The following is a 22,195-nucleotide window of genomic DNA, read 5'->3' on the forward strand; positions in this document are numbered from 1 at the left end:
GTAGTTCTTTCGGAACAGGAGATGGAATCATAGAATTTTCAGCAGAAAACTTTTTTGGATTTTTTTTATCTCTTGAACATCTTGAGCATACATACTTCTCTCGACTTTTTGAATCAGATCTTAAAGGCCATGCTTCATAACATACAGTACATTGACAAACAGCATATGTATTTTTTGTGTGAAAATTTTGAAATATTTGTTTTTGCCCATGACTGGATGTGAAGCTCACCATGTAATAATGTACTGAATTCTTTCAAATATGTTTGTTGATTATTTAACTCATTGTTTTGTGTGCTTTTGCTGATTGTTACTTTTTTCTTGGATATGCTATTTTTGTCTCTGTTTTGCAATTCAACTTTTTTGTTTGACTCACTTTTCTTTGAAATTTTTTTTTGCGAGAGGATTTTCTCCTACTTAGCCTAGCCTGCCTTTCAGATTCAGTTTCATTCAACCTTTTCTGTCGTTCAAATGCATTTCTCTTATCTAGCCTAGCCTGTCTTTCAGATTCAGTTTCATTCAACCTTTTCTGTCTTTCAAAAGCATTTCTCTTATATTTTTGACTATCACTTGTTGCAGTCCTCTTACGTTTAAGTAAATTACTGCATTTGATTTGTGGTATTAAAATTTGACTTTGTTCTTTGGTAAATTCAACTGGCACAACTTCAAATATATTAGCATGTAATTCCAAGGCCAAAGCACAAAGATACTCAACTAAGATATTAATAGTAGAACATTGCATCACAACAGCAGTGCCATTTGGATCTGGCATACCAAAATAATTACGTGCATGAGAATCAAACACATAAATGCTGTCACATGACTTCATTAGGCCCATAATAAAACCATATATTATGAATGCATAATAATTGCCACTGAAAGCATTGATCAAAGCTGAATGTAAAGTGACATAGGGAGCCTCATTTTCATGCTCATCACATGCAATTCTTCCTTGGTAGAATTCTTTATAATTTATCAACCACCATGAGTTGATATTATTTGTTTCATTTTGTGCCTCCACCAACATCAGTGGATCAGTATTTGTACCCACTATAGCAATGGGCTTATGTATTGACACGACAGTATCATTTACTGGAGCGGTTTTATTTAAGTGCTTTAAACTTAAGTGGTTTAAACTGTTCACACTACTTGAACACACTTCATTTCCTACACTACTGGAAAAAGGCCAATAAATTCGATTTGGTAAACAGTTGATCGATACAGTTTCGGCATCAGGTATTTCGCCATTCCCAAGAGCGTTTAAATACAATTTATCGCCTTCTTTCAATAACTGATCCACAGTAAAACCACACCAATTTCTTGTCGGATAAACTTGGGCACATAACAACGCCGAAAAACTCATAAATGAACATTGCCTCCCTCGTGAAATATCACTAAACATTTCATCACCTTGATGAATACTTCCAGCTACAAAAAGCACTGGTTTAGACATACTAATTATTTGCAAACTTACCTCAAAAACAGCAGAAACTTGAGTAGAAAAAGCCTGAACAACAGAGCAACCTCGTGGAGTCGTGTTCAATCTCGTATTCTTGTTCCTCGTGGTTAAATTTCGGCACAATGCGCAGCCGCAATGAAATTTATCATGACGTCACACATCATTAGTTCTACATACATACCACCAAAACAGCGAGATTGTATATAGCATACAGAATAGAATGCCGCTCGCAGCAATTATCTCTATGGGTAAACTTTGATTCTTTAAAACTATACGAGCGTTGCGAGTTGCTATGACTACAGTGTTTCCACGTGCAGAAAAATATTTCCATACTTTTCTCAATTTCTATTTCTCACATATCATCAGATACCATGTACACCCAAAACCCCCAAACCACATAAAATTCCTAACAATCATTAACTAATTTCGTTTAACCGAGGCAAGGGATTGCTGCATGCATGTATTTCTAGTTAGATCAGAGCCTGCAAGAGAAAAAGAACGGCAGTGCTTAGATCACTTAAAAAGGTATATTAGATCTTTGCAAGCAGGTTTACCCGTATTTTTGCAGTTCGTCACGGGTAGTGATGTCATATGTTTTCCATCTATCGAGGTAACGTTTAATGTTCTTGAAGGCAAGACCCGTAGACCCATAGCACATAATTGTGGGCCACTACTTGAAATTCCATCAACGTATCAATCATATAACGAACTTTCTGAAGAATTTAGCGCGTTGCTTTCTAACAGAGATGCATGGCAATTTAATATAGTATAATGGTGCCTTTTCACGAGGGCAAAATATGTCATTTTGATTCTGCTTTTGAATCTCGTTATTGAAACAAATAAGTTTAGTAATACAGCATTAAAATACACTTTTGTGGTACTTTGTAGCCCACGTTGCACACAGCACACACTAGCTACAGCAACGACAAGAGGCATTTCATAACTGTTATACTGTCAACCAAGACGCAGTACCATAAAAATGACGTAATAAGCCCTCTTGGAAATGGCTAAGCTGATAAATATCTAGCGTTCAGGCGTTTGATGGAAGAACACAAAGTGCACAAAAACACGCCTTTATATTAAGTTATCGTATAGATCCTATATATACTGTTAATTAATTTGATATTTTTGTTTATGTTATGTTTATATGTTAGCTATATTTGATATCTGTTCAGTAAAGGATGGATTTTTTCCAAGCTTACATCGAATGTTAACATTTCAGGCTTCTTGTTGAGTTATTAATGAATTAGAACACAGATTTCACATATACGTTGTTTTTTATTCGATTAAAATCTTTTTAAAAACTGCAGTTTTTTATTTACATGCTTTGTAATTCGATTAATCTTTGATATAATGTCAAAGCTTCTCCTTCATTACCTGGATAAGCTAAACCTTCAGTTTCTAACACGTAAACAAAATATTCGTGATCTATGTTATCACCGAACTCTTCTACTTGGCAATGCTCCTGCATCTCACCGACTTGTTGCTGCGACACATTTACTAAACATTCATCATGTCCATGGTATTCAGGTAGAAAATACATTATATCTGGTACCCCATTAACTCTACTGTATGGGGACTTGGTGACATGGTGACTGTTCCAATGTTCTTTGACTTTGTCTAAATCATTTTGGAAAACCCTCGAGAAGCAGAACCATAAACATTCCAAATGAAGTACATTCCCCAAATCAAGAATATGGTAGTCAATCATATCTTTAAAAAAGTTTATCCACCAGTTGGATCTGTTTCTCCTTAAAAAGGACCACCATGCTTCTATGCGTTGGTTGGACGGTGATGGACTTCTATGGGACTTCTCACCCGCTAGTTCGTCTTCACAATTTCGGCGAAAGAAACACTGCATGGATGCAGCAATACCATTTTCTGTACGACAATCTGATATTAGTTGTAAAGGACACCCTTGGACATCCTTAACTTGATTCAGGTAGAATGCTGCTACTTTTGGATTGTTGTTTGATCGAGTCACTTCCAGCCATAGAATTCTGCGACTGAATCCGTCGATAGCACCATGGATGGGAAAGCCGTATGGCTTTAATTTATCATATCCTGTGAAAATATTAAAAAAAAATCGGACAAACAAACACTGCATAAGCATATTTACAGAGCGATGCACGGGCATGTTCCGTTATATCATTTGCCTTATACATACTGTGTCACTTGATAAAGTTTTCATACTATATACCTACCGTCTATATGCCATGTAGCGTTTGCCCCTCTAGAATTAAATGTTCTTCTCTTCAGTTTTCTTGCTTTTCTTGCTTCTACACCAATGGGATCAATATCCTTCATGATTTCTGCCACCAAGTTTCGAGGAACGTGGATGTGATGCCTTAACCGTAATGCGTGCCATATGCTTCTGTAGCCAGACAGCTTTCCTGCCCCATTCATTTCTTGTAGGATCTCTGTTCTGATCGCATCGTTGTCTATTAACGTTATGTTGCCTTTTCTCCTAAGACCAAGAGAACTTAAACGCCTCTTTAGAGTTCGTACACACATATGAATATCGTTCTTCTCCAAAAGCCTCACAATTGCATCGTAAGGATACCCAAAGTAGAGATACTGCGTTATTAGCCGTTCTACATTTTGCTTCACTGAACATTCATCGCAGATGCCACTAGCTACTCCTTCTACTCCACAGAAGGTACAATACATTTTAAAAACGTTTCTCTAGCACAAAGAGTCTTCCCGCAGGTATAGATTTGGCTTCAGAACTTCTGCATGTATTTTCGATTTGGTTTACTTTCAATAATATGGCATCTTCATTCTTGTGTTTACAAGTTTTTTGTGTTTGCATCAATGCATTTAATGTTTGCAGCGACTGCTTTTTTACGTTTGCACTATATACCTTCTTTAAATTTGCGTTTGAGCTTTTTTTACGTTTGCATCGACTTTTTTATATTTGCATCAAATTTTTTAATTTGCGGTTTTTTTTAAGTATGCATTGACTTCTTAATATTTGAATAGAACTTTTTTATGCCTGCGTTGACAATTTTTAAACGTTTGTAGTGTCCCTTGTGTACGGTGGCCCAGAAGGCTCAAACACAAACAAAAAAGGAAAACGCAAGCAAAAAGGGAAAACACATATAAATCAGAACAGCAACAGCAAGTTAAAATCTATAACCCTTTTAAAGAAGCGACACGTAATATGAAAATGAAAAAAAAAACGATGCGCAAACAAAAAACAAAAACGCAAACAAAAAACAAAAAACAAAAACGAAAGTGATGACACAAAACGGAAGTGATGACACAAACGGAAGTGATGGCAGAAAACGGAAGCTGTAAAAGCACAAAATACGCAGGAATTTAATTAATACACCATGTGCGAGTGGTGGGAGAGGGGTGGCTTCAGCTTTGTACTGCATACTGTTTAAGCAAATTCTACACAATGTTTTGCCGCTTTTGCGGAAAGACTACGCAAGTTGACGCGAAATACTGTTGCTTCTGTGGTACATCGATTCATAACCCAGGTTCTTCTTCGAGTACTAGTAGCTCGACAGCATCAGTTGCCGAACAAGAAGGGTCTCGAGCTACAGCAACGATAAGTTTCGATGCTTACAAGAAAAGAAAGGAAGCAGAGAGGTCTAGCAGATTTCAGAAACCGGTTGCTAAGAAAACAAAGTCAGTTGAAAAGAAAAAGAAGGAAACTGAAGTGCCTGTGAACATTGGTTTTATGAAGTTGGAGATGGAATCTGGTTCCTTGAAAAGGTGTCGCGGTAAAACGTTGCCAGTCAAAGTTTTTCCTTCAAGTGGGGCAGTCGAAATTCTTCAGAAAGCCGTGATAAAGCATTCGAACCACGATAAAAACGTGCACGAAAACCTCGAGTATGTACTGCTCTACCCGGATTGTACAAAAGTTGTTTCCCTACCAGGAACCGATGAACCGTTTGTCCTGAAAAAGTATAGAGAAGACGTTGGTAAAGCCTATCAACGGATAACACTGTTTATTGCAAAGAAGACTGATCATCTCTTCGCAGAGCTCCCTAATGTAGAAGATTCGGATGACGAAAGTGACGAGGAAGCCTGGCCGAGCCTTGTGCATCCTCAGCAACCAACAAGGGCTACTGCTGTTGATGATCAACCAGTGACCACTACCCAGCCCGCTGTCGAAGTTATTGAACTAGATAATGAGGATGCCCCCCATTGCAGTGATTCAACTACGCCACCATCTACAAGAACCAATGAACAATTGCCTGCAAGAATGGTGGAGTGCCCACATTGTTTTCAACTTTACCCAATTGAAAACATTGCAGACCATGCAGATCTCTGCATTGACGACTGGGTGGGTGAAGTTGACCTGCCAATCATGCAAGCAGATTCAGCACAAGAATCAGATACAGAAGCATTGCATGCACTTGAGCATAGAAGTGATGATGTGTCTTTGAATGAAGTTCTGTTGAAGCTCATTGAGGACCATGTAAACACAGAGGGTGAAGCAAGAGCAATCCGTGTGCGTAGAAAATGTTTGTGGAAAGATTTCAAGGAGGCAAGGAGCAAAGGGAAGTTGTCTCCCACTGTCCAATTTCGTATCATCTTCATTGGTGAACATGCCATTGATGATGGTGGGCCTAAGAGGGAATTCCTTTCTGGTATGTATGTCTCACTGTCACTAATAATTTCCTAACATGTCTCGTGATAATTATGTAATCATCTTATTGTAGTAATTACCTACTGTAGTTCCTCTGATTGTACAGAGTACCTCATGAGACAGGTGCTAGTAAAATTATTTGATGTAAACAAGTCACAGTGTTAAAAAAATTTTACTCAATGGATTATTGCCAAGCAATTATTCTGTCTTGCACTGTGCCTGCTTACAAATGCTACTTTAAATTTATTACATAGAACTATTGCAGCACATCGAGCATAAGTTCTTTTCTATGGGAAAACCGATCTCTTCCACCATCGCCCTACAAAATTAAGAGTTTGTATTAGCTGGTGAAGCCATGGTACTCTCAATACTTCATGGAGGTCCAGCGCCATCATTTTTACACCCAAGTTTATTCACGTTCTTGGCTAATTTGCCATTATCTGCAGATGTTGATTGTGAACCATCACAGTACAAAACAGCTGCTTTAAAAGTATGTGACAAATTATTGTTTTAAATATTATATGTAGAACCCATAGTAGTATTATATTGTAACACAGTAGTGATGAGCTTATACAAGTTCACCTGTTTTACATGTCCTGCAGGACTCCAAATATGGGAACTTGTCAAGATAATGATTGATATGATTCTGACAGATTGTTCAACAAGCAGATGTGAGATAACAGGTCCTTTAGCTCATGATATAGATTACCCATCCATCTCCTGTCAAACTCAAGGCCTTAGACAATGGGCAGCTGCCCTCTGTTTATTTTTGTGCCCCCCCCCTGGCAGAAAGCTCTGGCTATGCTGCTGATAATAACACTGGAATATTTCACCATTTTGTAACATTTTTACTGTTAATGGAAAAGTAACCATACAGTACCATGTAAAAATTGAAATTTAAAAACTTTAAGTTGAAAATACTAGAATCTGAATTTCATGTGTGGGTTCAACATATATACAACTGTATAATTATTTTTTTATGATTACATCACAAGGGGCATAAACATTTTCAAGTCTAGTTCTCTTGTGTTGCCATAATGTGTGACATATACAGTGACAGTATGTATTACTAATCAACATCCATTATATTGTTAGATTCAAGAGGCACCAGATGACAAGGATGTGCAAGAAATCCTGCTCTCAGATGATGTACTTGATATTTTACAAGACATTGGGTATTGTGGTGTGCCACAAAGGGAAACCAAGTCGTCTTCTGAGAAGATAGTACAGTAAGTCAGATCCATGTCAGTATTAAATATTTGATAATTTATATGCATCAACATCTAAATATTCAACATAATATAATTTTTAATTTGCATTATATGTTCTTACTGTAGATCTCTTTGTGTGAAGGCTGTAATTTCAACAGTCTTGCCCCAGTTAATGCAAATGCAACAAGGGCTCAGTAATTGTGGGGTGCTGTCAGCAAAAAGATCATGCCCAGATCTCTTTAAACCTGTCTTCACTCCAGGCCAATCCCAATGTATTGCAGCTCAACAATTTTTGGATGAACTTTGTGTTGACTTCAGCTCATCTCAGCTGCTAAAAGCTAAAGAAATTGATGTTTTCAAATATTTCTGTGACTTCATTGATTCCATTGACAAGGAAAATCTTTCAGGTAGTGTACTAAATATTTGGCAATTGGCTACAACACTGGCTACAACTGACACATAACTGTACATAAATTGCCTGAATTTGTAACACCTTCACTATTTTGATTTATTAATTTGCAGAAAGAAGTGTTCATATTAGTGATTTGATTCAGTGGATGTCAGGGTCAAGCACTGTGCCTGTCCTGGGTTTCCCCAAAAAGTTTGGGTTGGCATTTATCCATGGTTGTAGTGCAATGTGCAAATGTCGGCCGACAGCATCCACTTGTGACATAAAGATCAAGTTACCTGTTCACATAAACAGTGTAGAAGAGATGGAAGTCATGATGGTTTCTGCCAATAAAGATTGCAGTGGATTTGGTTTAATTTAATTAACATTTCAATGTTATGAGGTTTTTAGTGATCATGCAAGAAAAAGATTACCTTGTTAATATTACACTGTTTTGTTGCAAAGTACTATGTACACTTACCTAAAAACTCTTTATCAAAATCTGTATTAATTGTTCGAACACAGTACAGCTGATGAGTGTACAGATAAATTTGAACTTGTTGACAGACTTGCACCATCGGTAAGAACCAATCAAAATGGCTCTGTCTTAACACAGCATATTACATATTATACTGTTTGCTTTCTACAAATACGTTTAACTGTCTGCAATCCTTATCAGATTTAAAAATAAGTCATATGCCTGACTATGAGTGTCAGGATATAATAAGCCCTCATTTTCTATTACATAATGAAAATATTCCTGGTAGTCACTATCATGTGCTTCTTCACCATCATAATCCTCAATTTGTTGAGATGCTTCTTGGATTTTTTCCCTCGAAATTGCAATTTTACATTCTTGATCTTGAGAACGTTCTGGCAAATGGTATAATACATCTGGTATTCCAGGAACTGCACCATACCTAGAGGGCCTGATTCTGTGAGTATTCCAATGAAGCTGGACATTGTCCAGGTCTTTCTGAAGTACTTCATGGAAGCAGAACCAAAGGCACTCCATATGAAGTATGTTCCCCAGATCTAATATTCCATGGTTGGACATGTCTTTGAACATGTCAATCCACCAGGATGATCTCCCACGTCTGAAGGATGACCACCAACATTCAATGCGTTGGTTGCTTGGAGAAGAACCATACTTGTGTGCTTTTTCCCCAGCAAACTCGTCGTTTCCCTCTTGTCTTAAATAACATTGCATAGCAGCCATTGTACCATTTTCTGTACCACAATCAGTTCTGAGATGAACAGGACAACAAGATTGGCTCTGTACACACTCACAGAAAAACCTCGCTGGGATTTCTGGCTTGTTGTTTGATCTGGCAACCTCTAACCAAAGAATCTTCCTACTGTATCCATCAATAGATGGAGAACCCAATGGATGGGGAACCCAAAAGGTTTGAGCTTGTCATACCCTGAAACAGTGCCAATGAATAGTATAACCTAGTTTTAGGCTTGGTAGGACAACTACTGGTAGTACAACAACAGTGTGGAAGTGGTAATATTAAACTAAAGCACTTTCACAACTGGTTGACAATTGACATAGAGGTATTTGTTGTGTATTGTCACTAACTTGAAATTTGAAGATCAGACTAGGATTTAATAAAAAAAACTATTTTTTCTCTAAACCATACTTTAAAACATGTATGTAGTACATACTAACCATCCACATGCCAGCAAAAATTTGGACCATAAGACATGTACCTTCGCCGAGCTAATCTTCGCCTCCCTCTTTGCAGAGATGCCTCGGGATTAAGTTCTCGAACAAGAGTTGCAACTTTGCTTCGGGGAACATGAATATGATGGTCTAGTCGAAGGGAATGCCACACTGCCCTGTACCCTCTGAGAATACCTGGCCCACTGATTTCACGTTGGACTACTTCCCTTAGCTGGGAAGATCGTTAATCTCCACCCCACGTCGTCGAAGACCATAATCTTGTAGCCGTCTTTTTAGTGACGATAAACTTAGTTTTATGTCATGTTGACTTGCCAAAAAGTCAAGTATCACCTTGTTCTCATACCCACAATGGAAATAATATTCTATTAAATCCTTTAATGTGCTGTCTTCCATATTTTTGGTTGCGAGTATGCACCGGGGCCGCAGTGCTTGTGAGACTGGTTGCAACAAGAAGCCCTAATTTACTTTCGTTTTCTTCCATCACTTCCGTTTGTGTCATCACTTCCGTTTTGTGTCATCACTTCCGTTTTTGTTTTTTGTTTGCGTTTTTGTTTTTTGTTTGCGTTTTTGTTTTTTGTTTGCGTTTTTGTTTTTTGTTTGCGTTTTTGTTTTTTGTTTGCGCATCGTTGTTTTCCATTTTCATATTACGTGTCGCTTTTTTAAAAGGGCTATCGATTTTAACTTGCTGTTGCTGTTCTGATTTATACGTGTTTTCCCTTTTTGCTTGCGTTTTCCTTTTTTGTTTGTGTTTGAGCCTTCTGGGCCACCGTACTTGTGGGGCATCGTATAACACGGCAAAAGCAAGTTTGATTCGACAAAAGCAAATTCAATTTGGCAACAACAAATTCATCTCAAATAAAAGAGAATTGCACACGCAAAACGAATTAGCTTACGGCAAATACAATTAGTCACGGCGAAATAAAATTGCTCACGGCAAAATAAAATTCAACAACTGGTCTGCGGTTTGGTCAGCGGTCGACGAATTACTTCATGTTGGAATAACATTACAGATTGATTGTGTGAACACCCCAATGTATCCCGATATGATCCTATTCGCGCCATTTTCACTTTCGAGCGCGCCATTTTGGTTGGTCTTAGAGTTTGCGAGTAATAAATATTTGTAGCTTGTTCTGCCCTAATTGCGGCAATCAAACAGTGGAGTATGGAAAGCCATATGCATATTGGACAAAAGCTCTCAAGTTTTTCTCGCATGGTCGAGATTTTACTCGCAGGGTCGAGATTTTACTCGGACGGTCGAGATTTTACTCGGACGGTCGAGATTTTTCTCGCAGGGTCCAGATTTTTCTCGGACGGTCGAGATTTTTTTTTGCGGTCGAGTTGGTCGAAATTTTTCTTTGTGTCTTCTGCTGATCTTGTTTCATTCATGTTATATGAGTTTATACTTGAAAGTTGGTTTAATAATTAGTGCAGTCACATTTTACTCTTCGATTACGTTTAGTAATGAAAGGATCAGTTACTTTGTTGGTGTATTATTCTTTCCTTGGTATTTTGTATTGCTCAAATTATGCGCGGGCAAATGATGAAGACTTGGAAAATTTTCTTTCATCGCTGGATCAATGCTTGATGCAAATTGAAGAGCATATTGAAGATCCTGGCAACATTAGAGTTATAGAATATTTGTAGGAACGACTTGAAGGAAATATTCAAATAATCATGGCCATCTCGCTGATCTTGAGACGTCTTGTGGATGGTTTGCCGATATATATTCTCATTGAGTCATTTCTTCAGTCTTTGCGAAAAACACTACAGGCTTTAGGGGAAAAGATTTACAGGCATCAGGAGCCGGTCCAAGCCCAACCCTTGGTTCCTGCGCAAGAAGAAAGTACAGGTGGCAAGCGTAGATACATTGTTCCACGGGAGCAGATAGAAGTTCTTCGCAGTACAGGTATGTCGTACATCGATCCAATCAACCGTAAGATCCGGCGAAGATACACTATTCAAAGACAATTGTATAACGTTAGAAAACCCAATCACCTCTGGCATATAGACTCCAATCATAAGCTGATCAAATGGAGGCTTATTTTGCACGGTTGCGTCGATGGCTACAGCAGAGCAGTCATCTATTTAAAGTGCTTCACTAATAACCTTGCCAGCACGGCTTTACAGTGTTTTATTTATGGAAGGGAAGAATTTGGATTTCCGTCTCGCTTGAGGGGTGGTAGAGGAGTCAAAAACGTAGATATTGCTCGACTTATGATTGAAAGGAGAAGACTAAATCGTGGCAGTTTCATCGCGGGTCGTAGTGTGCACAATCAGAGGATTGAGCGACTTTGGGCCGAGGTTAACCGAGTATGTTCGGCTTATTACAAAGACTTGTTTAACTTCATGCAAGATGAAGGCCTCCTTGACTGTGACGACGAACTCAATCTGTATGCAATGCACTACGTTTTCCTTCCAGCTATTCAGGCATCATTGGATGAATTTGTCCGTCAGTGGAACAACCATGGTTTACGAACTATGAATAGCATGTCGTCACTTGCTCTCTGGTATTCAGAGGTGGAAACTGGCGTCGATGATTTTGATATAGGCGATATTACGTTATATGGGATTGATCCTGATGGTCCGGTGGTAAATAATCCCCGAGCGGGCGCAGAGCGCCTGCGAGGGTACTAATTCTGCTCGGAGATTAGACTAATTCCGCTCGGAATTACACCCGGAACCCGGGAGAACATAGCCGAATCCAAAGTTGTCCAAATTCTTTGTCATGGACGGTCTATGTTGGGTGGTTTTGTAAGTTATGCGCATGCGCGAGTAATCAACAAACGGTCTGATTGGCTAAGACAGAAAGTTTGAATTTCAATCAGAACGTCAACAATTTAACTGTCATTTCGTAAAACTTTTTGTGCAAAAGCGTTTCATAAACTTTGTGCAAAGTAAAACGAAAAGAAACAAAATATATGAAGCATAACAGATAGCAAAGATGAACATGCAGGGATACAATCAAGACAAAGCCGTGTAAGAGAAATAGTTCATAATCTGCAAGCTTATAAGTGTTTTCAAAGGGTACGTGTTTACTTTGTTTCTTTTGTATTTGCTTCGCTGTAAGGATGAGCTGTATTTGTATAATTTCATCTTTGTATGCTGTTTATTTGTTTAATTTTCAGCTTTTTATGCAAACGCATAAACCTGTAAAAGGCTATTACACCTTTCCTTTAACTTCAAAAAGTGTTTTTGAAAGTGTAATTTGAATTTTGATATAAAAAATACACACTATGAAGCATAAAACGTTTAGCGCCATGTAAAGGAGCCCACTCAGGACAAACAGCCAGCATCAAAGACGAAAGAGAGGATGCTCTGCTATGTGAGTTATGCTGCGATTAATCAAGAGTCATCACCCCCCATTAATCAAGAGGCATCACCCCCCATTAATCAAGAGTTATCACCCCCTATTAATCAAGAGTCATCACCCCCCATTAATCAAGAGTTATCACCCCCTATTAATCAAGAGCCTGAAGTGTCTCTTTCAACATCAAATGCCACTCAGCTGACGTTTACTTCTCATGCAACCTATTTTCAAGGTTAGGAATAGCCTTAAAGTAGTGTCTATTGATTGTTTTTCAGAATATTAAAGCAGCAATACGGCGCATTAAGTCGTGTTAAGTTGTTACAATTAAACAATGTAATGTAGCCTTACAGCTGTCGTAGGTGCATGGTTGGTTGATTTGTGCGGATTTGATGATAAGATGGTTGTTTGTTAGATCTGCAAGTTTTTATTACATACAGTAATACATCTATTAATACTAATTCATGATTTCATTTCCTTTAGGAAAAACTGTTGCCTTGTTAGACCAAAGTAAAAAAGTTCATGCATACGGTGTGGTAACAGGCCAGTCAACTGCAGTCAACTGTGCATGGCAAAACTGTACCTTCAAGATATTTAGCAATAGGTATCACATCGGTTTTGCCAGGAAGTAAGCTCTTACCTATCGTTGGCAATAATTTTGAGGAAGAACCTATTTTGGAAGGTGGTTTTTATATATGGCCATTAACTAGATTAGCGTTGCTTAGTCAACTGAGACCGATTGCAAACCCTAAGTAGATGCTGAAGCCCGATTTCATATACATCCACAGATTGTTGAGCGTAGTAAGAAATTTGTATGCTGGAAAATCTATTGGGTATACCTTTCGTTTTATAAAAATTTCTTCGTTTTTAACACACTTCAATCTGTTGAGATATCCAGATGAAACATTCTTCCGAGTGTATGGCATACATTCTCTAACGAATCCGAATTCATAATGAAATTTGTGGCGAAATGTTTCTCTAAATACTAGTTAAGCATGTACAGGGGCGAAACTAGCAAGGTAACTGAAGGGGCGAATATTCATATATTCTATTCATATAGACGGATTTCGTTTGTTCGCACATGTTTTTGAAAAAAAGCCGTCGGGCAGAGCATAATATACGAATATTCACACCCCCCCCCCAAATGATCGCGTTAGATTTGCTGCAGAACATGTTGTGTTTTTTAATTTCGGTCTTGAAATATAAATTAGTTTGAGAATGGAATCCAGTAAATCGTCGGATTTTACTGAAACGTGCCAAGATGTTTTGGTATTCCACGCGCAATTTTGCATATACCAAATTAAACATTGTAAATTCTCTCAGTCTCATTGTAAAATCTTTGCCTACTAACACACCTGATGATTCCAAAAAAAATACACATCGGGGACTTCAGATTTCGGGGATTTCTGATTCATGCATTGTTCTCTAGATATATTTTTTAAAATTAAAGATAACTTCACACCATATTATAGTATGCCGAGTACCTTTGCATGAAAATTATTCTAAAATTGATAATCATTGCCATTCTCTTTTCTGGTAATAATCTTGAAAATAATTAAGATTATTTTCAATTATCTGTGCAAAAACTGAATTAACAATTTATCTGCACGTCAAAGGCAAAAGAGAATACCGAGCTGGTAGAATGATGCTTACAGCTTCACAAAAACATTGTGTGGTATACATGTTTTGCATGCACTTGCGAACTACCGCATGATGCCATTTCTGCTGACGCTATTGTAGCTTGTTTCCATTACAAGTTCAAATCAAATATTCATAATATCCTCGGAAAATATGTAGTCATTATTAAAATAGTTTATTTAACCTTTGGCGGATTGATACGCACAATGACACCCCATTGCAAACAATGTAACAGATATTAAACAAAACTGTGTCTGGTGATTATTAAGTAATGTTCACATGAGGATTTGTATGCGAAGATGTTCGCGCAACAAATAATCACCCTTTAATTAAGTTCGTGTTCAAGAATTTATGACATTTCCTTTCAAAATAGAGACGAACATCCCATTAACAAGGGTATCAGTTGTGTGAAAAATTAGCAGCAAATGTTTTGGTGTAACATCACTTTAATTAAAGTTGGTTAAATTCCAACTCGCAGTTGAGAGTTTGTCTACAGTGTGAATGTGGATATGTGTATGTTTGTCTACAGTGTGAATGTGAATATGTGTATGAATATGAATGTGAATATGAATGTGAATATGAATGTGAATACGAATGTGAATGTGAATAGCCTATGTGTATAAATACGAATGTGAATTTGAATGTAAAAGTGAGTGTGAATGTGAATATGTGTATGAATATGAATATGAATACGAATGTGAATACGTGTATGAATATGAATGTGAATTTGAATGTAAAAGTGAGTGTGAATGTGAATATGTGTATGAATATGAATATGAATGTGAGTGTGAATGTAAATATGTGTATGAAATATGAATGTGAATGTGAATATGTGTATGAATGTGAATGTGATATACTAAGTTTGGTTAACAAAAGTCGTCCACTACAGTTTGTTTCATCCCTATGATTCCAAAAGATTTTTCTAATAGTATACATTAATTTCAGCTACAAGTTTAAAATCATTGAGCGGTTCCAAAATATAGAGATGCTATATAGGTTATACCAAAGCACTGTCTGTGGGTTGGAATCGAACCAACCTTAAATCAGCCAGACACAGTTTATGTAAAATGACGCAAAGGTATGTCCTAAAAGATTTTTCATACCGGGAGGTTATACTTGGTTACAAGGTATGCTTGATTACCATTTATTACCGGATTATATTATATTAGTTGATACAAGTTCGCCAATATTATTTGATGCCAATAACTCGTCTTTGAATACTCAATCTGCCAAAATTCGACATGCCAATGGTAAGAGAGTTCCTCACCAACTTTGTACAACAGTGCACATGTCCTGTACTTTATTTTAATTTTTCTATGAAGATTACAATTACAGTGTCTCAAGCATCTCAAGCAATGTTAAGCATCAGGATATGAAGTATGGACAAGATTCCCAAATTCATGCTCGTCTTGCGCTTCTAAATTCCAAATAAATCTACAGAAATTTTGTAAGTTCAACTTCGATCCAGAAATTAGAACTGCACCATGCGGGAAGTGTAGGTGGGAATAGAAATATACAATTTTACCATCTCTGCACAAGAATACGGATGTACGTTCGTGAATTATGAATTGTGCCACAGACTTCTCATTGTTAAAAAGATGTTCCAGTTGCCCAACGATCGTGGATTGTTGGTAAGGATCTGCAAGTCTCACAAGAAGAATCCGAGTAACTTCTGCACTTATCAGACCCGACAATAACTGTGTAGCTTCTTCAATCGAAAGATATCTGTTTGGCAAATTATCACAGAAGGTGCTATAAACCATGTTACCCATAGAGATGCATTCGCATATTGCATTTATCCAGGAAAAGCAAAGTGGGCTTGTAGAATCATCTGGAATGTCCAATTCATTCGTGAGAAACCTATAGCCTAATAGGGTAGCAATAATGCTGCATGCGTTACTTCCATCATTTCCTGCTAGAGTGCTCTGACTCACAGATACTAGAAATTTCCAACAAATGACATCGTCCCACACTAATTCCCCAACCAACGACTCCAAGCAATCTTCATTCTCAGGTAGAATTATCAGTGGTGCGTTATCGCCAACATTATCGTCGTCATCGAAATCACTATCGTTATCTGTATTATTTCCATCAGATTCACTATCGGTATCACTAAGGTCATCAAATAGCTGCTGGAACTCGTCCATAGTGCTGTTTAAAACCACTGAAAAGGACGAGATACCATGTGCTAACTGACATAACGCAAAATCCTCACCTCGTTTCATTAATGCCATTTTACCATGCATGACGGAAAGTGTTCTTGACGAACTAGCGTACGTGCGAAAATGCATGGGTTCGTCTACCTCATTATTTGAACCTGAAGAGAGGAAACATAAGCTGCAAAAAACATAAATGAAAGACCGTGTTTTTGCACGACTTTTCAAACGAAGATGCTGCGCTCAAACGTTAACGTTTGCTACCTGTTTCTGGTAATTTTCATCCAAACAAGAATATCGTAAATTAATTACTAACCTATCCAGACTCGTTGTATGACTATTGTACTGTACCTGCATTTAAGGACTTGATCTCATCCTTTCTTTGACGGAGTTTAAATATCAAGGTTTTGTAAAATGTCAAGAAGTTGGACATCTCTGTCTTCAGAAGATTCTGTTCCTCATCAAAACGCTTTGTTTCCATCCATTTCTCCACCACGAGACGTTTAGTTCTTATTGGTAAATCTGAATTAAACCAAATAATACGGGTTTATAAAGACAAAACCAAAAATTGCCCAAATACTGCTCCTTACAGTGGCCTATATTTTGACCTCTTTAACGTCAGTATACTTGGTAGTGTTGCTTTTGTATTTTTATCTGCCTAACACATTGGCGTTACAATGGTTTTTATGCCACTATTTACAACCAAAGGCCCGTCGTATGGGAGTTTGTGCACAAGATAGCCGGTTTAAGTTACCAAGGCGCTACACTGCCACAGCTTGGGGAAACCTACCCATAATATTCTCTATGCACATAGTGTATAAGATACATGTAACTTTCCTACAAACCTTCGGCGTATGTAACAAGCTCAGAGTGATCTATCCATTTAAAAAACCCATTTGCAACGTCTTCTACCTCAATGTCATCATTTGAAATTCAGTTGTAAAGAGATACCGACGTTGCCAGATCAGCTTTCTCCTTAGATATTTTCCCTCTCAGACGGAGTCGCTGCTTGGATGAATCTTAAGAGTTACGGAGTACATTTACAACATATGCTGGATTGTAACAGACATTGGTTAAATACATTACTGTTATACATGAAAACTAGGCCGAGGAGCTAAGTGCGATACAAATACCTATAAATCATCCTTCCTTAGCACCACAACCTTCCTTTCATATGATTAGCGAGATTTAGAAAACACGAGGTGACGCCTGAGACGCCGTGAAAATGGCGTCGATATAGCGCGATCACAACCATAGATGGACATATCACGCTATATACACGCCATTTTCACGTCTTAGGCGTCACGTTGTGTTTCCTAAATTTCTCTATTGCCGGGCGTAACGTCTATTGGCTGGAACGTCGGATGAACCACAGGAACGACTACTACTTGGGGCCGGTTGTGCAAAAGGCGTTTAGCTTAAACGCTGGATAAGTCCCTTCTTACAACAGACCCCAGATTGATTACTGAAAAGTATACGCTTGACTGTTATACTTGTCTAAGAAATAAATTCAAGAAAAAGTACCTGCACATTTTCCCATATTATATGATAACTGTGCAATAGCGAAGTGTTTAAACATTAATCGTCTTTGTAGATCGGGAAGGCACCTAGAGAAGCGCAAATTTGTCAGTTTAATTCTTACAGTAGGTGCTATTATATCGTAAAATAATTTGACCCGTCAACAGCTATTCTCTCCCTGAAATAAATTATGAAAAAGACAGATTAATAAAATTATAGCTGCTCAAATGCCGTCTTTACGAACATTGAAACTCTTCTAGGAATATTGGAATATCTTATATTCAGGAAGCATATGTTTTGTTGTAGTACCAAGACGTGAGAAGTGACTATTTACCAACTCTACCTCTTCACCAGTAGTTCCACATGCGCCGTCCTGCATACGACCACCCCATAAAACCTGTAACATAGCTAAAACATTATGTACTAGCGTGGTAATAAAAATTGTTTGGATGGCTTGATCCAACACTTGGGAATGTTCTCCAGTTAAGAAAAGCTCGCAAAGTCACTTTCGCACGTTTTTCCTAACTCTCGCAATATTCCCCCGTGTTTTGATCAGGCCATCCAAACACGGAAACCAAAATAGCCAGTTGTTTAGGAGCTGTTATGATACACAGGTTAATTAGTTGTAACCAGCTGTACTAATATATTTTTGTGAAATCGTCAAATTGTAACCTATAGGCAATACACAGTATCAACATAAAACAATACCTGACAGGACCAAGAATGGGCTCTTGCATGCATTACTGACAATGCTGGCTTCATTGTTTGCGATATGTCAGGATCATGATTGACAAGCCATGGCCAATATTTACATATAACATCATACCAAAAAAATAACACTTTCTTATGAGGTATAGATACTGTCTGCAAATAATGAGCATAACCATACAATTCACCACTGTACATATTAACCGCATGTTGGGCAATAGCATGACGACAAGCAACAATTTCCAAACCAGTCTCATCCAAACCCTTTTTCCTTTTTAAACTATTTGCAGCAGCACGCCATATAAATTCACCACAAGTGTTATCATAATAGCAACCCTAAGTCAAACAGATCACAGATGTACAGTAGATTTTATAACAAATAATACCATACACTGTATAGTGTAGTATGAAACACAAACTTATAATCAAATGATGAGATCCACTGACTTATTAATTGTACTACCTCATTTTTTTATTTCTTGTACACTTTCTGGATGTGTTGGTCAACTTTTGTTTTACATGCAATAAAAATTTCCTTATAACATGGCTCACTCAGCTGCCTAAAATTAAAATACATACTTAACAGTGAAATCTTATATGAATAATCATTACCAGTATCAACCAAATGTGCATATGCCCTGTTATGCAGTCTACTCAAACAATTACATTTTGCACAAACCATTAGCATAAAAAACATACCATATAGTACTGGCAATTATTCCACCCATGATATTAGGATAATAATATTTAACACTTCAAAGCAAATCTTCAAAGTAAATATTTATGTATACTGTAACAAACAATAACTTACATTCCAGCTGACTTGAAACGATAAAGCTTCATATTACCATCAACATGAGCAGAATGTTGACTTGGGTTACATGAAGGACACTCCAAGAAGTTTTTTCCCATATACTGATCCAACTCATACCTGCAATACTTCCACTCTCTAAACGAACTCCCAAATGTTGATGGATTTATCTGCCCAACCTTTAAATAAATTTTCACATTGCTCAAATGAAGTTGATCATGCTTATGATACTGAATATTACTGTCATAGAAATTCACTAGTAATGATCTACACTGCTACTTGCACCCAAAATAATCTCATCATTTGCTACATGTACCTGCTGTAGAGTATAAATGTTGGTTTACATTGTTACATTGACGTTGTGTAACACATTAGGAGTTCATTGTCATGAATTAAAATACAGTACATCATGTTGGAAAATGAACATAGGTACATTAGGCCAATATTTGTTTAAGGGAATAAACAAATTTATAAAGCACATACTCTTCCCTTCTCATGTGAATAATCCTCCGCTGATTTTAAAAACGACCTTTCTGATACCCCTGGCATTCGTTTCTGCATCAAGTCCCATTGCAATAGCAACTCCATGTCATATATGTGAATAATATTACTGGGAGTTCCTTGCCAAAACCCAAGTTTTATTACACTTTCCAGTTTCCATGGGGAAAAGACATGCTGACAAGCAAAACAATGAAATTCTGCTTTATCCAAATCAAATCTACCTAAAAACACACAGTGGTATATTTAGTACTAACATTTCATTCTAAATATCTCAACTAAAATGTTTGTTATCAATTTACAATGTCATAATTAAACATGGCATGAAAATAGCATAATTTATCCATACATAGGCACAATAGGACATTTTCACATCCTCTTTGACATCTGCATCAACAATCCAAAACAGTCTAATATCACAGTTGTGGTGTCAATTATACGGTTACAGGTCACACAAAAGTGGCAAACATTAAGACTTGAGAAAGACTTAATTATAAACAAGCTTTAGTAGGCTCTTGCAAGTTAGTCCTGCATAATATTATATATAACATAATATGTCATTAATAATAATTATCAATGGCATAATTATATCATACTCATGTTAATTATAACCATCATGGGTGTAAATAGCTGCACACCCTCATATCAAGATAAAGTCCACAACAATACTTTATAACATTGGCTTAGGTACTTGTAATTATATTATATTATATATTATATATTATTATAAATTAAAAGTGCAAATTAGAATTTTACACAACATATTAGCACCAGTATATAAAATTACACATATGATTTATACCTTTAATAGTGACAACTATACATTGATTTTCAGTAGGAACAGGAACCATTGTTCCAGTTGACAAGCATGAAGGGCAACAGTCAAAACGTGGAGGAAATAGACGACCTGTATATAAATGTATACTAGAAGTTACTATCACAAGTGAAGTGCTGCCTTCGTACACAAACTACGTCTATTGATGTATTAATCTAAAAGTTGTTGACAATATGCTAATGACACACTGTATGTTAATTTTATTTCGTTGGCAAAACGTCACGCATACACGATGTGATTATACATGGTATTCATTGTACATTTTAAAAAAGAAATACTTCTAGGGTTCAAAGCAACATATCCAATGAACACAATTCATGGTACCAATGAGGAGATCTAAATGTAGTAAAATCATTCTTTACTTCAAAGGTATCAACAGGATATTGAGTGAAATATAAAAAGTATCAAAACAATCTGTTTTAATGTCTTTGTGATCGAATAAGTTCTTATGTTGGTTCTCCAGATATTGATAATATTGCATTTCCCATCTGCTAAACAAATGTATGACAACAGTCTTTCTTTCCAATTCTGTAAATGTCTCATGTTTATGTACAGTAACATTTGGTTTTCATCAATGTTCATAACCAATGAGTTGTCAAAATTCATGAACATACAGCGAACCAATATGATGGTATCTGTATCCAAAACAACTGTGAAAGAATTCGCACCATTAGTGATGATGTAATATGTCCATAATATTTTGTTGCAGCCATTTTTGTATAATCCAGCTGTTCAGATGGAACCACACAAACTAATGATGAATTTAAATTTAGTTCTGAATTCCAAAACTATATAACAAAAAAGGAATAATTAATATGTGAAGATTTAACCTAATATGTATGGAAGGGGCAGGGAGGCATACAAATAGTTTAAAGAACAAAACTTACCATTATATATTGCCAACAATGATAATTTTCAAACATACAGTGTGATTGTAGGTTAATTGATTGGTTTATATATTAATATGAACAAGTTAAAATTAGGGCAAAATAAGTATATATATAGTTATACATAGATAGTATATAGATAGTACTGTATATACAGTATCATGTGATTTATGTTTGTAATCCCATCCTTTATTCAGACACAATGGTTTGCTCATTGTAATGCACTGCTGTTTATAGTCTGTGCTAACTTATCCAGCCTGTTTTCTTCTTCAAGCCTATATTGCAAATTAGCTGACGATTTCAAGCTTGTTAGTCGTTCATATGTCATAGGTTCTATGACACAAGATGTCAGTGATTTTACCCTGCTAATTGCAACATATGATACTCCAGCAGTTCTTTCAGATTTGCCAATATCAATCCAGGCTTTTGGAAGTGTGAGTCCCTGGCTCTTGTGTATTGTTAGAGCCCAAGCAAGCCTAAGAGGTAACTGTTGCC

General features: G+C 36.9%; 1 protein-coding gene across 1 annotated transcript; it reads right to left on the reverse strand.

The window, feature by feature from the left end:
• Nucleotides 1–12,996: 12,996 nt before the first annotated feature.
• On the reverse strand, nt 12,997–20,884 carry LOC114531826. Its single transcript, XM_028553441.1, has 4 exons — nt 20,781–20,884; nt 19,964–20,202; nt 19,481–19,659; nt 12,997–13,066 (listed from the first exon to the last, which is right to left on the reverse strand). The coding sequence occupies exons 1-4, from the start codon at nt 20,827–20,829 to the stop codon at nt 12,997–12,999; spliced, it is 537 nt and encodes a 178-aa protein (XP_028409242.1). The 5' UTR covers nt 20,830–20,884.
• Between the last annotated feature and the right edge of the window lie 1,311 nt (nt 20,885–22,195).

This window comes from Dendronephthya gigantea, unplaced genomic scaffold (assembly GCF_004324835.1).
Source record: "Dendronephthya gigantea isolate DGI-Jeju-01 unplaced genomic scaffold, DenGig_1.0 000075F, whole genome shotgun sequence".
Lineage (NCBI taxonomy): Eukaryota > Metazoa > Cnidaria > Anthozoa > Malacalcyonacea > Nephtheidae > Dendronephthya > Dendronephthya gigantea.